Here is a 13,820-nt window from a genome sequence, read left to right as displayed (position 1 = left end):
CAATACAGGTCAGTATGTGAACCTGGGCCGGCATAGATATATTTTGTGCCGAGAGAAATGAGACAAGAAATAAAGTGTGTAATGGGGAGAGGGAAGGAATGGGGTGAGGAGGCAAGAGAAACAACATTAGTCAGACAAAAAACTTTTTTTGTAAACATGGTAACCTACTAGTGGCTGAAAGTTCAACATTAGTAGTACCAATGCATTCTTGTATGACTCAATGTTTTTTAACTAGACATAATTTACTATGTAAAGCCTAAGCTGTATTTCTACCGCAATATGAGTATGTAAGGTGTAAAATGTACAAAACTATTCAAGCTTGCTTATCCTTTAACACCATCTTACTTGTTAAAGCTAGCATGCAGCTTAAGCTAAAGCCAAAGTACAGTCCCAAAGCAAGCATTAGGGCAGTTTTAATACAGCAGTTGCTCTAATACACCAACTCTGATGAGCTGCTTACTCAGAGTCGAAATTTACTTTTGGAGGGAAGCATTTGTTACACAAGTGTACTCTGCATTTGGTGGATTTGTTTTGCAAACTGAAAAAGACAAGAGCGAATGTATGAATACTAGCAATGGCAACTGTTGTCACACTATGGCATCCTGCTAAACTATGTCCTCCTGAAACCGTCCTCGGCCTTTGCAGCTAAACTAGCATAGCTGGTCTTCCCAAAAGGAAGCCAGGAAGCCCTCCACATTGGAATAGACAAAACAGACAAAAACGATTTGACACTATGAATCTGAAGCTGCTTGGCACTTTGATTTCATCCGGCAGAAATCAAGCGCAATGATGACACTCCAAGAATAACAACCGCAGATGGCAACTGCTGCATACTATACTCAAAGCATGCACCTGAAAAAATATTTCACGAACCAGTTACTGCTGCCACTGCAACAACTCATCAATGTTGCACAAGGCATAGATATGCTCTGTACTCTTGTTTCACAAGTTGCTTGCAGCACTTCGAAAGTCAAGGGCAGCCTGGCCCAGCCAGGATGGCGCCTGTCGACCATAGTGTAAAACCGTGGAGCAACACAATTTTATTGTGAGCATCATCCTGATTAGTCCATATCATTCTTAACTTTTGTGCTGCTGCAGGCAACTTATGGAGTACAAACCTGTGGATAGAACAGAGGCCTTCAACAAGTACACACTCAGTGTTTAAGTAACACACCACTAATACATGCAAAGAGTAAGGTTTTTTCACTTACTGATAGTACAAGTACACGGTGATGCAGACTATAAAGACAAGTATGACTGCCATTGTGACGCCACCTGCGATGCTTGCCGTCTCGATCAGCACCCGCTGCCTTGTGGCTGCACAGAAATGAAGATATGGAAGGTTATAAGCAATCACAGGCACAGCCTCCTTGACCTTTAATATGCTTTAAGGGATACTGAAGAAGAAATGAAGTTGGCTACCTGCTGCTAATCACAAAAAATGCCATTCTTACTGAAAGCAAAGCTCTTATAAAGTAGAAAAGAGTGAGAACTAAAGTACAGGTACTGCCACCGCAGCAAATTGTCGCAAGCACGAGTACCTCTGATGCCCAAAGGATCTCAGAGGCTGACAAATGTGAATTACAGTTACATGTCAATTGTGAAGTAAGCTTTGTTTTGAAACTGCCTGCACACTTTTTCAACGCAAAGATGGCACAAAGACAGCCTAAATATTGGAAGGCAAAGAAAATCTGCACTTGATGCCACTCGAGGAAGCCAGTTCTGTTTTAGTGTGTTCCGATTTCGGTGCTTCGCAACAATCACCACAAAGCATTTTGCATGCCCGTGTTTTTTTTTCTTTGTTTTTTGAAGCGCCTCAGTTTACAAGCACGGAGCCGTAAGACAAGTCCAAGCTCCTCTTGAATGAAACTCATGCCTCGGCAAGCACTTCCATACTTGAAAATCTGGTATGAAATTTATACACAACTGAGTATATATCGTATATGGGATGAACCTGCACAAAACTGAGTGCAGCTATCGTACAGGTTGGTCCCGTCTTACTAGCCGGACTTGGTTGCTGGGGAAGAAAAGGAAGGCTGGAAAATGAGCTGCGAGCTGTAAGTTTTAGAATACCTACCATGGGTATTTAAGAAAAAGAAAAAAAAAATAGAAAAGAAAATAGCCGCACCTAGCTGGACTTGAACCTCAGCATTTCGAAGCCTACAACACACAGAGTGCAGAAATGATTCTAATTATTAATAATATGTTGCCTAACTGCGCTTTTTCACAGACATATTGTGGATGGCTGTTAGGCACTGATTTTCAGAGGTATCTCAGAATATTCGAATCTCCAAATGTTTACAGTTCTATTGTGGTTTCACTATGCTCGTAACTGTAGCCACACACAGACCTGTCTGGCACATCAGTTCGCGGCATAACACATACTTTAGCTTCATTAGCTTCACATGCACCCTTGAAGCAGCTATCTTGGCAACTTCCCAGTGAGCCACTTAAGGTGTTGAACAATGGGCAGCTTGGTTGGATCGTATTAAGAAAAACAACAGCAAAAGAAACAGAAGAAATTTCACAAAAAGGCCCTGTGTTCTGTTTCAATTTTTTTTGCATAATGCATGGCTCACCCCTTGATACACGTTCGTTCGTAGCAGTCTTTATTCAAAAGACTCGGCAATGCTAGTGGCGGCACCAATACCTTCACTTGCTGCCAATACTTCTGCCTAATCGGTGCTCAGACATTCATAATATCCTGCTAATCAATCCGGCTCAACCCTAATAAGCATTGCACGTTCTGAAGTGCAGACTGGCATTCAGAGTGAGGTCTCTACTACTGAGCTCGGAAACAGGACCTATGGCTGGCGCAAATGAAGCAGCAGCCCCGGCCAGCATCAGCTCAAATTTCGGCTGCTGCTAGAATGCACCGCTCGCTGCATGCCAGCAATTCCTAAGTCTGCATTTACGCCATGGTTTGCATAATTTTGCCCCTATGGCGCCACAGGGGGACACTGAGTTTGAATCACAGTGGCGTGAAAAAAAAAAAAAAAAAAAAAAAAAATTAGAACTTCGAATCAAATTATCACAGCAATAAACGCATCTTTTGCTGCCGGGCAAGCAATAACAAAGTTATGAAATGGTGTACTCTCAAAAGTGTCCCTTTAAGAAGACACTTATTTTATAAAGCTTGCCAGGCCCAAGTCACAACAACCAATCAACGCAAGCAGCCTGAGGGCTAGCTTTCAAATTCTCCCAACGCAGCTGGAACATTCTTGAGCATCACAATATCCCATTTTAAGTGCAATCCACACTTTGTGCGAGGATGTGGTGCCATCATGCTGAAAGGGACTGGAAGGCAGCCTAGCAAAAAACTATGGCCACTTCCCATGTGCTTCCTATGGGAGCAATGTGGAGCAACGCTATTCAGATTGGTTCCAATGTGTGTTGTTAGGGTTTTTGCCCATACACAGATTCCTCGTGCAAAAGGCCAAGTGAGTAAGAACAAACTTATTACTTGCTGCAGAAAGACTAAATGTATGTGCATTACGTAACTACAGGTGAAGTCTAAACATGCTAACAGAAGAGGAGAAAAATATAATCTTGAACAGCAATTGCTAACACATCTACCAAATACAGCTAACATGCCCACTTTGGGTGAGTACAGAAAAAAGAAATGACAAAACAGAATTGAGTAATGAGACTGTGGTGAGGGCAGTCACTGACATAACATCACAAATTCATTTTGACATGTAAAATGTCATGAAGCGTAGAACAATACTCACGCAGGTAAGTTCCATCAAGGTCCTTGAACTCGCATCGTTGCCCCATATATCCATCTGCACACCTGTTGAACACAAGGGGGAGAGAATATTTCAAGGCCATTTAGCTTCACTGTAACTAGAAAGTAACAAGAATGAAGAAATAAACATTCAGAGCAACAATAGAGAGCTACCACTCCCACTTTGTGGGGTTATTTGAAATTACAATGTTAAATAGTAAACCTGTTATTCAGCTAGTTAAGGTGCCTTTTCGAGTAACTGGCATCCTGCAGAGCCAAGTGTTTTTCTAAAAAAAAACATATTTCAAACGCTCTCATGTTAGAAATTTCTGAGAATGGTGACTGGAACATCCAGCATTGCATACAAAAGCTCTCAAGCACACTTCCACGTGCTCACACCAACAAGAGAAAAAGAACGAAGAGCAGTCTATACTTGGTTCACAAACTGCAATGGCAAACTCTAAGCCATTAAGCTGAATTAGTGACATAAAAACAATGCAACTGAGATGCAAGTGTTGAGGTGAAATTCCATAACTTGACATCATATGGCAATATAGTGTGCAATGAGATAAATGGCAGTGCAAAAAAAAAAAAAATGAAAAAACGGTTGAACTGAAGGAGAAAATCGCACTCACTCGCAATTGTAGAGGATGGACTCGCCAATCTTGATGGAGAAGCATGTGGCACCATTGAGGCAGTACCACTTGGCATATGTCTCGGGACATGTGTACGTCTGGAATGTAATGTTGGGCCGCACCGTCGACTGCGGGGGCCGTGGCTTGGGCGTCGACCGTGATGAGCAACCATCTGCAGCAATAACAAAGGCAAGGTCATTCTTTCAGCCGCAATCTTGGGCTACTGAAGTCTGCCCCCTCAATTTTGCATAAATTCTTAAGCCATTTGTCGCATGAATTGATCTTTGGAAGAGAGACCAAAATTAAAATTACTGCTCTACATTGCAAAACAAACTGCTTAATACATCATTAGTATTTGGCTGTGTTCCAAAAGGAAACCAATGCAGGTGACACCATCAACCCTCACATGTACTACTTGAATGTTGAATAGAACAATGGCACTGACAGTGCATGTCACTGCCGCCATGTATGCAAAAGCAAGACCTGAAGTCCACTTAACTGATCGGCCATGCTGTTAACTAAACTGGTACAATGAACTCAAACCAAAGAGGTGACTTTTATCACAATATCCCACCCTCCCCACTGCACCAAGCCTTCCATCATATACTTTCTAATGTTCTGATGCCAGAGACGAGTTCTCGAGTTCAGTTCAGGGCACAAGAAATCGGCAAAACGTACAAATCGATGAACACAATTTGAGGGAAAAAAAAAAAAAAGCTGGAGAGAGAATGGACCTAAATGCAATGAAAATGATCTGAGACACTGAATACGCCTTTAGACAGTAAAGTTCGCCAATGGTGAAAAGCTTTCACTCTAACATACACAATTATCTGATGCAATGTTGCATGCAAGGTTTGCTTCGTCTAGAGAAAGCAGCAGATGCTGAGGAAGAAAACAAGCTTTATCGAGACTGTTGGTTTCGGCATGGTATATGGGGTTTAACATTCCAAAGCGACATGGGCTATGGGGGACGCCGCAGCGGAGGGCTCGTAATCAATTACCGACGCAAACGAAGCAAATGACGTTTCCTTCAGTTTCCAGCCGACAGCAAGCGCGTCGAACAATCCGGCGCGGGCCCAATGCCATTCTCCCTGCAGCCGCTTTCACTCATTATGGCCATTAACAACTGCGCCGGGGTGTCGCGCGGTGGTCTACGGGTCGGCGCGTAGCTGGTTTACGGCACGACAGGAAAGAGGGGAAGCCATGGCACAACGCCATCCTCCCCTCTTGTTAACAACGCCTAATACAGGACAGTGCCCTGGCTTCGACACAGACTTCCCTTTTGTGCACGCTCCTTTCTTCCCCTCAACGCGCACGAAACACACTAGCGGTCCCCCCTCTCTCCCACAGCGGCGGTAGTGGCGCCGAGCATGGGTAGCCAGCCACCGAACCGCGACACTGCCGCAACCGGGCGCGTGCATCAGACACTTTTCGTTCACAGTCATGCCAGCGAAGGTGGTCTCAGACAAACAAAAGAGGCAAACATGCAATGCTTATGAATTCGTACTCGCGTCGCAGAACATTGCGCGCACGACTGCAAAGCCACCTAGATGGCTTTGACGACTGCCGCATCCTCCGCTGTCGCAGATGGAGGCGACATGCGGCCCGCAACGCGCGAGCATGTTCGGCACCCTCTACGACCGGCACATCACCCATTAAAATCCCTCTCGGTCGTTCGGATCAGAAGGCGCCACATTTTGCGCGATTCGGTGCGTCCTCTGGCCGCCGGTCGCGCTGAGATCCGGCGGAGAAGGGGAACAATGAGGCAGACGAGGAGGAGACGGCACCGGACCGTGACCAGCGCGGCGATCTTACCCCCTGGCGAGGGCTGCGAGAACCACCGACAAACGAGAAGCCTGCCACAGGTGAGTGACGGACTGGAAGCGCTGTTTTTTCTTTAAGTCGCACACTCCACGCACTATGAAAAAGCGCTTCAGCTGCTGGGTCATGGTGAAACTCCGGCAATGCCTTAACGCACGAGTCGAAGACGCCTACGGCTCGCACTTGGTGCTCAGCTTCCGAAACCTCGCCTCATGTGCACTGAATGAAAGCATCCCTTGTTATTGATAACGACACATGCGTCCCTTTCGATCACAGAGGAGCTGTCTTCGAAAGACTTAACTGCGCTCTCGCTACCACTTCCGCCAGGCGCGATACAGGGGAAACTGGCAAGCTGATTTCGGCCCAGCGCGACGACACTTGCGACGCACGGCCGGCAACACCGACCCGAGAGTTCTCTGGCCTAAACAATGCACGGCCAGCTAGCGAAAAAAAAAAAAAAAAAAAAAAAAAAAAAAAAAAAAAAAAAAAACCGAAAAAAAAAAAAACCGTTTCGCCCGGCAAAAGTGGGAGCCGGAGCAGCGGCTGTCGTCCACCGACTCCTGGTGAACACCTGGATAGCAGCAGAGGACGTGCGTGCTCGGCCGACCACGAAGGAGGAGGAGCGCGGTCCGTCCGGACGTTCGCTACCCCCCAGGGCCGACAGCTGGGCCCTTGTGCGGCCGTCCAGGCGGCGGCGGCGGCGGAGGGTCTCTTTAAAAAAAAAAGGGGGGGGACTAAAATCCCCCCCCCCCCCCCCCCGCTCCGTCTCAGAGGCGGTGTGGAAGAGGGGCACGCGCCACGCGGACGGCCGGCCGGACGCGTGCCACGCGTCGTCCACGAGAACAGAGTCAATCAGCCGAGCACAGCTGCCACCGAAGTGCGCCCCGAAGCCACAGACGCCAGAGGTCTGCCCCCCCCCCCCCCTTCCAACCTCTCGAAAGCAAGAAGGGCGCCCTCTTCTTTGCGACGGGCCCTTCTCGATGGCCGCAACGCCCGCGCGGCGAAGCGTATGAAAGCAAGGGTGACCAGGACTCGGGACACAACACCTGAACGGTCTGCTGCGTACGAGCAGCCCGCCTAAGGTCGCTGCCGCCAAGGGAGAGCGCCCAAACAAGGACAGCGAGCCAGTTGGGAACACGCGAAGCAGAAATGACCATGACCGCGAGAACTATGGTTTATGGCTTATTGCATCACGGCATATCTTTGCTTGCAACTAGAGAGCCTCGAGTTATCACCGTAAGCCACACCGAGTAACCAACACCCAGATACTATCATGAAAAAAAAAAAAAGACGATTACTGCTCCAAATCCCATTATAAGCACATACTTTATCGGCAACCGCGGCATCATTTATACTTGGCCTCAAACTTCGGCACCATTTACTACAAGTTACATTTGCATTTCTCTTGCGCCATGAGTAAATTGCTCTGTACCCCCCCGCATAAAACGTATATACAATATAACACTGCCGTACAGGCGTGCAAAACGAAGCCGCACGCAGCATATCCCGCAATGAACTTCTTTCGCTGAAAATGACAGTAGGAACACCACCAGAACGACCACTCTTGAGTGTCCCTTTCGCCGCAACCGCGAGGACGAGACTGTCTGCCACACGCATTACGCAACTTGAATAGGCAACACTTTCCCGTCGACCATAGCCACTTGATTCCTTCCTTCTGTCGCAAATTAATTTTTCCGCTAACTGGCTCGGTCGCAACAAAAGAAGCGCTCCGGCAAACGAAATGAGCTGCCATCGAGAAAATGGCCATTTCGTCCAGGTCCTTGGGCGACCGTCCACCTGTCACTCCCGGGGGTAGAGAGGGAAGAGACTTCCTTTACCCTCCCGAGCCACAGACGCGCAGTTTTCAAAAGCCAGTCAGGCGAAGAAAAGAAGAGAGTTCACGCAAAAACGGGCCGACCGAGGGGAAATAATATAACCCAACTGCAAGGAAAGACTTGCGCGCGCAGTCGAATGCGCAGTGGAATAAAGAAAAAATAAAAAAGACAGCCAAGGGAAGCACGGCCTCGAAGGGCGAAGACTGGCGCGCGCCTGGCGCGCGCCCTTCGCCCAAACAGCCGGGAAACATCTGGCGAGCACAGGGCACGCACCGATGAGGACGGCACCACTCAACGCACCGCCTCTCCCTCCGCGCTGGCCCGCTGCGCTTTCTTCTCGATGCTACGACTCCCCCCTCCGCCTCCCATCGTTTCTTTTTGCCATTTTTTGTTATCTAGCTTCCCAGGGGGTATTAGCCGGAGAGAGAACGCAAGCGTTTCGGTTAATCTTGGCCAAAGGCGCGAGGCTGCCTTCTCCCTCGGAGAGCTCGGCTTTATGAAGAACGATACAATCGAAAGATTGCCCGATACGAATTTTCCAGGCAGTATTCGCCAGGCAGAGTGCATCGCCATTTCTTCAGCCAACAAAGTAAGCGGGTACACCTTTGAAACGGAGTCGTGCGTGCTCTGGGTTACACTCAGAGCACGACTTCGTTTCAAAGGTGTAACTCCCTGTTCCAGCTCCCTCGCGGTAGCGGGCAAACCCCACTCGGTGAAACGGCCGTCGACATCGCGCTGCTGAGAACTTCAATAGAGTTATAAACTGAAAACCGAACGATATGCACAACCGCACACTGTCCGCCCCGCCCAGCGACAAATCAACAAACGTTTCAACTCTCAGTGAAGACCAAAAAACAAGCGAGCTGCCATTCTTTCACTCCTGGCTCAAACTTAGTCGAGACCCATCGAGTGGCTGGGTCACATGACACGGCAGATTGTGGAATCCCCCCCGCTCACATCGCCCCACGTCGTAAACCACGTTATTTTGTTTGTTTGTTTGTTTTGTTTCCCCCTTTTTCGGCAAGAGGACATCACCACCCGACCAAAATGAGAGGAAATAAACGGCGTGCACGACAGTAAATGATGGAGTGAATACACAGAGCCATAACACGGGCAGTAACTTAAGAAACCGCTATGATGGGCTCACCGCAAGGCAGACGAACCAAGACTGCTGCGAGTAAAGTGGAGACTGCACAAGCGAAGAGCATTAATGGTTTTCCTTTCTTCAGAGGTTGTTGGCAACGCCGCCTGGATGGCTGAGAGCTTCAGTCGGAAAGCAAGGTCCAGAAGAGCTAAAGCGCAGAGTTCTCCGTTTCCGTTCTAAATAGAAAGAAAAACGGCCAGCTTTGAGTAGCCTCTATCTAAAACGGCGGCCGCACGCGAGCACAAAAAAGCCGGCTCGGTGGAGCGCGCCGGCGATCGGCCGCTAAGCAGGAGGCGGGGAACACGGAGAAGGGAGGGAGAAGAAACTACGCACGAAAGAGCACACATTCGCCAGGTGCTGCTCGGCGACAGCAGCAGCAGACTACGACACTTGAACGCGCGACGAGGCGACAATCGGTGCGCTGGGGCCTACTACCCCCCCCCCCCCCCCCTTCCTTTCTTCTTTCTTTGACTTTCCACTCGGCTAGCTTCATTTTTCTTTGGCTTCCCGCACCAAAAACGACGAAACGGAGGGAGCTCACGGAAACAAACAAACGAAAAAAGAAAACAGGAAATCTCGCCCCAGACTCAGCAGAAAGCAAGGAGGCGCGGGGGAGAGAAAAATCGAGCAGGGAGCACAGCAGCGTAGCGGGGAGAGGAAGCAGACTGCGACGATGACACCCGGTTAACAAAAAGAAAAAAAAACGGCAGAAACATGAACTCCGGGCTTCAGCCCGTCCTCGAACGGGGAGGGAACGCGGGCCGTCGCAACGCCGCTTCAAAGGCGGGAAAGACTGAAGAGGCGAAAAGGGAGAGGGGGGACAGCCTGGCCTTGAACCGTCGTCACTTCGCGCACCCACAGCGCACGCGTGCGTAGTTAGCGCAAAAGGTAAGGAAGACGGGGACGAAGAAACGGGAGCAATCACTCCTCGTTAGGAATCCATTTAGACTGTCGTTTTAGAGTGCGCAACACCAGTCCGTAGTCGCGGACGCGTCTGTTAGCCTTTTCGGAAGTGGGAATGAATCGGAAAGCGACTTCCCCTTTGAATCGGCCCTTGTGCAACGGCACGAAGATGGGCACAAGGCGATACGAATGGACCGCTGGCAGCACCGGTCGCCGGGATGCAGTCTGGCGTCAGGCTCTCGTTTCATGAGCAAGAAGGAAGCGAGTGCCACCCCCCTCCCATCTAGCTTGTCGTACGGTAACCCACTAGGTGCGTGTGTTCGAGTGAATGTGTGTGTGTGTGTGTGTGGGGGGGGGGGGGGGGAGTACTTCACGACACGTGCTCAAACGCCGAGGAACACGACATTCACACTGCAATGGCGCTCCCCAATCACAACAGAATCAGGAGAAAAAAAAAAAAGGCGCCGCGAAAAACATCAGACTATTCAACACGGTGTACACTGGCAGCTTTCTAAGCTGAATCCCTCGGAGCTAATCTAGTTTTCTTTAAAAAGAGGAACCTAGATTAAGGTTCACAGTGTTGCTACCGTGAAATCGGGATTTAAAGCAATTTTCCGTGCTCCTAAAAGCGCCTTTTGGAGCAGCTGCGCTGACTTTCTAGGCATGGCTTGAACGCAAAGCAGCCCATTTTGAAACAGGCAATCTGCTCCAGGGGCCCCTTTTACGAAGCGCCTAATGATTTTTTTTTTTTTGCACTCTATGCACATTTCTACTTGGCAGTCGCTACGAATGTAGCAACTGCAAGCCTTGTCCGATATCACGTAGTGCATTTGCCCTCACGATGTTACGTTCACAGGCAGCGTTGCCACGATGGTTAAGGAAGCATATGTAAACAGAAAAAAAAAAAAAATCAGGGTGACCTTCAGACCCTGTTTGTTATGCACAAGGACTGCTGTTATCCTCCCGAGTGCATGGCTGCTCCGTTGCGGGCGGTCCCCGCGGAACCTGTGGGGTCGCTCCTGCATGGCTCGTCGCGAATGCCGCCTGCGTCCGCTTGTGCCAAGAGTGTCAGTAGTCATTTTGACGCGGTTTGACCCTTCGCAAGTCGACAGCGCAGACGTGATCACCACCGTTCCAGGTACCGACAGCAGCGGCCACTGAGAAGCCTCAGGCGTCTCAAAGTACGCTCGTGCGCGCCTAGCAGGGCGGTGGCACGTGTCCTAACACTTGATTCAACAACCCCTGATGGGGGCTCCCCACGCGCATCGGCAATGCCGACCAATGAGGCGCTTAAGGGCGGTGTGAAATTTCATTGCAGCACTAAGGCAAGCGTGCGCAACCAACAGCGTCAAAGCGAAATTACGCCGCGATGGCAAAGCGGAGAGAGCTGCTCGAAGTGCCAAATTTGAAAAGAAAAATTAAAGCCTCCTTTACATAAAAGTATTCATTTCATCCGAGAATTAGGAGATATTCATATATTGTTCGAAACACCGTTCTCGACACTGATATTTCAGCCGACCTATTTATTGACTTCTGCAACGAGAGAGCTCCCTGGGCACCGCCACACTGCTCGCTGTGCTGTTGTGCGCACATTTTGCTAGCGCGGTGGAAGCGACAGCCCAGAGAGGAGGCGTTTCGACAACCACCTAGACAGACAAATGCGCTACCTACTACCTACTACTCACGCACCTGGTTTCCTTCTGACAATGCGCAAAAATTGTTTTTCTTGAAGATTCACAAAGTAGGCGACGGGGTCCAACCTGGAAACGGCGTCCAAGCCTGGCTGACTTAGATGGAAATCCATCGCAAGACTTTCCGCGCAATCACGGCAGCTGATGGAGAGCGTCGACTGTGAGGGTCCAAAGCCTTTCAAACTCAAGAAGTGTACGCTTGCAGGAAGAAAAAAAAAAGCGGCAGAAACGAAGCGGTATTTTTTTGAAGCGCTGGGATCGAACTGAGCTTGCACATGGTTAACCTATGCATTTAGCTTTTCAATGCGTTCGGCTACTTTACGATACTTTGTGCATCCGGCTGAGGACCACTTCAGGCACCCGCGCAAACAACGCACGTCGCTGCACCGCCTACGTGGAAATCAGGGCTGGAAGCGCCGCACGAAAGGCCTTTCCTTTTTCCCGACGGAATCGTGAAATTTGGACCATAAGAACTTTGAATCAAGGGTCTTTGCTGTCAGCTGTAGTACAGCGGAACATCAAATATTCGTAACTTCTACTCTTGAAAGAGCAACAGCAACGCGCCTTGGCTTGGCGCCTGTCTTGACGATAAACAGGAGTGAGGACTAGCGTCATTATGGCGCCCGCAGGTAGAGACAGCATGCGCACTGAGCGTGGTGGAACCTGCCGATTTAGTGCAATGCATAACGAATGTGGTAGCAGAAGCAGGCGCGTTTCTTTTGTCATCTTTTTAATCGACCGAATAATAAAACAACTATCGGCAACGTCAGGCGACAGTGGTGCGGATGCACCTGAGCCAAAGTGCGCCCTTTCTGTCACTCCACGAACACCGTACTTTGAGTACACCCATAAACAACAAGTGTGACTAGCATCGGGACGGAAAACGAACAAAATAAATACACGCGATGGCGATCGGATTGAACAATGGCACTGGCGTAGGCAGGCACAAAAAGAGGCAACGGCGGGCCGATACGCAATAGGCAAGCTAAGGTAACCGAACAAACACAAGCGAGAGATCGCACTTGCTCGGCGGCACCGTCAAGAGATACGCATCGAAAGGCCGCGTCGAATCAGTCACACGCATCGACATCCAGGGACGAGGCCGTTATAGGCAAATAGCTCCCAAGGAGGGGAGAAGCAGCGTGCACGGCGAGGAAGCCCACAGTCGGTGACGGCAGCCTAAAAGGAGGCGAAAGTGGACCTGGCATACAAAAGCCGGAGTAGGGTTGGAAAGAAAAGGGGTGCATAGCTAAGTAGCCCCCCTCACGCCGGGGGCGAACGGGAACAGCGAGCATGCAATTCCGAGCAGCGCGGCCCGAAAACTGAGATCGAAGGAACGCCGTGACTGTGAAACGAGGGCGCACACGCGATAAGGGGGGGAGGGGAGGGGGGTGCTCGCGCTAACTGACGACGAGAACCGTGAGCCACACAGAACAAACACGAGCGGCGGCGCGTGCCTCACGCGGAGTCGCTTCGGAAGCGGCAGGGAAGAAACCCCGATCGTAAACATTGACAACAAGGCGGTTTTGAAAAGCCCTCTCAAAGGTGTGCATCACCGCGTGCGTGTGCGCAACCTGCTAGAAGCACCGTCGTGACACGTGTTGGCCGCTCGCAAAAACGGACGAGGGAACGGCGCACGCTGTACAATGCCCTTTCAGATGGACACGGTCTGGCATGTACGCAAACGAAGCGGGAAACGTCGCCAAAGGGGGACCGCGACCCCCCCCCCCCCCCCCTCCTCACACTTCCCGACAAAAACAGGGGGGGGGGGGGGGGGGGCATAGGCACGACGAACCGGGAAGTCACAAGGCGCTCGCAACAAACCAGTGAGCGGTTCGTCTTCCGCCCATAAAAATTCGCACCCAAGATGTAACAGTGGGTGCACCGGGCCTCGGAGAAAAATATGCATTGGGATTGAGCGCGGTGCATCGCCACTACATCCCGGCACTGCGTGGGGACCGTAAGTAGGGCCGTACATCACCCAAGACGGGATGGGGGAGAAGTCAGCAAACAGCGCGCGCATTTCACGGGCCGTAAAATAAAGCCGGAGACCGCCGGGGCCAC

General features: G+C 50.0%; 1 protein-coding gene across 12 annotated transcripts in view; it reads right to left on the bottom strand.

Moving 5' to 3' along the window:
- LOC146203930 (protein spitz-like) overlaps positions 1-13,820 on the bottom strand; it is a 147,563-nt gene that overhangs the window by 7,763 nt on the left and 125,980 nt on the right. For all 12 annotated transcript variants that reach the window (XM_084588994.1, XM_084589001.1, XM_084588996.1 and 9 more), the window contains 3 exons: positions 4,363-4,534; positions 3,732-3,793; positions 1,212-1,317 (listed from right to left, as the gene is read on the bottom strand). In XM_084588994.1, the coding sequence (XP_084445120.1) occupies positions 1,212-1,317; positions 3,732-3,793; positions 4,363-4,534 (340 nt within the window). The remainder of the gene's footprint in view (positions 1-1,211; positions 1,318-3,731; positions 3,794-4,362; positions 4,535-13,820) is intronic.

Source organism: Amblyomma maculatum, chromosome 1, assembly GCF_055883805.1.
Source record: "Amblyomma maculatum isolate TAMU_Amacu chromosome 1, ASM5588380v1, whole genome shotgun sequence".
Classification (NCBI taxonomy): domain Eukaryota; kingdom Metazoa; phylum Arthropoda; class Arachnida; order Ixodida; family Ixodidae; genus Amblyomma; species Amblyomma maculatum.
This window is presented reverse-complemented; position numbering and strand designations above follow the sequence as displayed.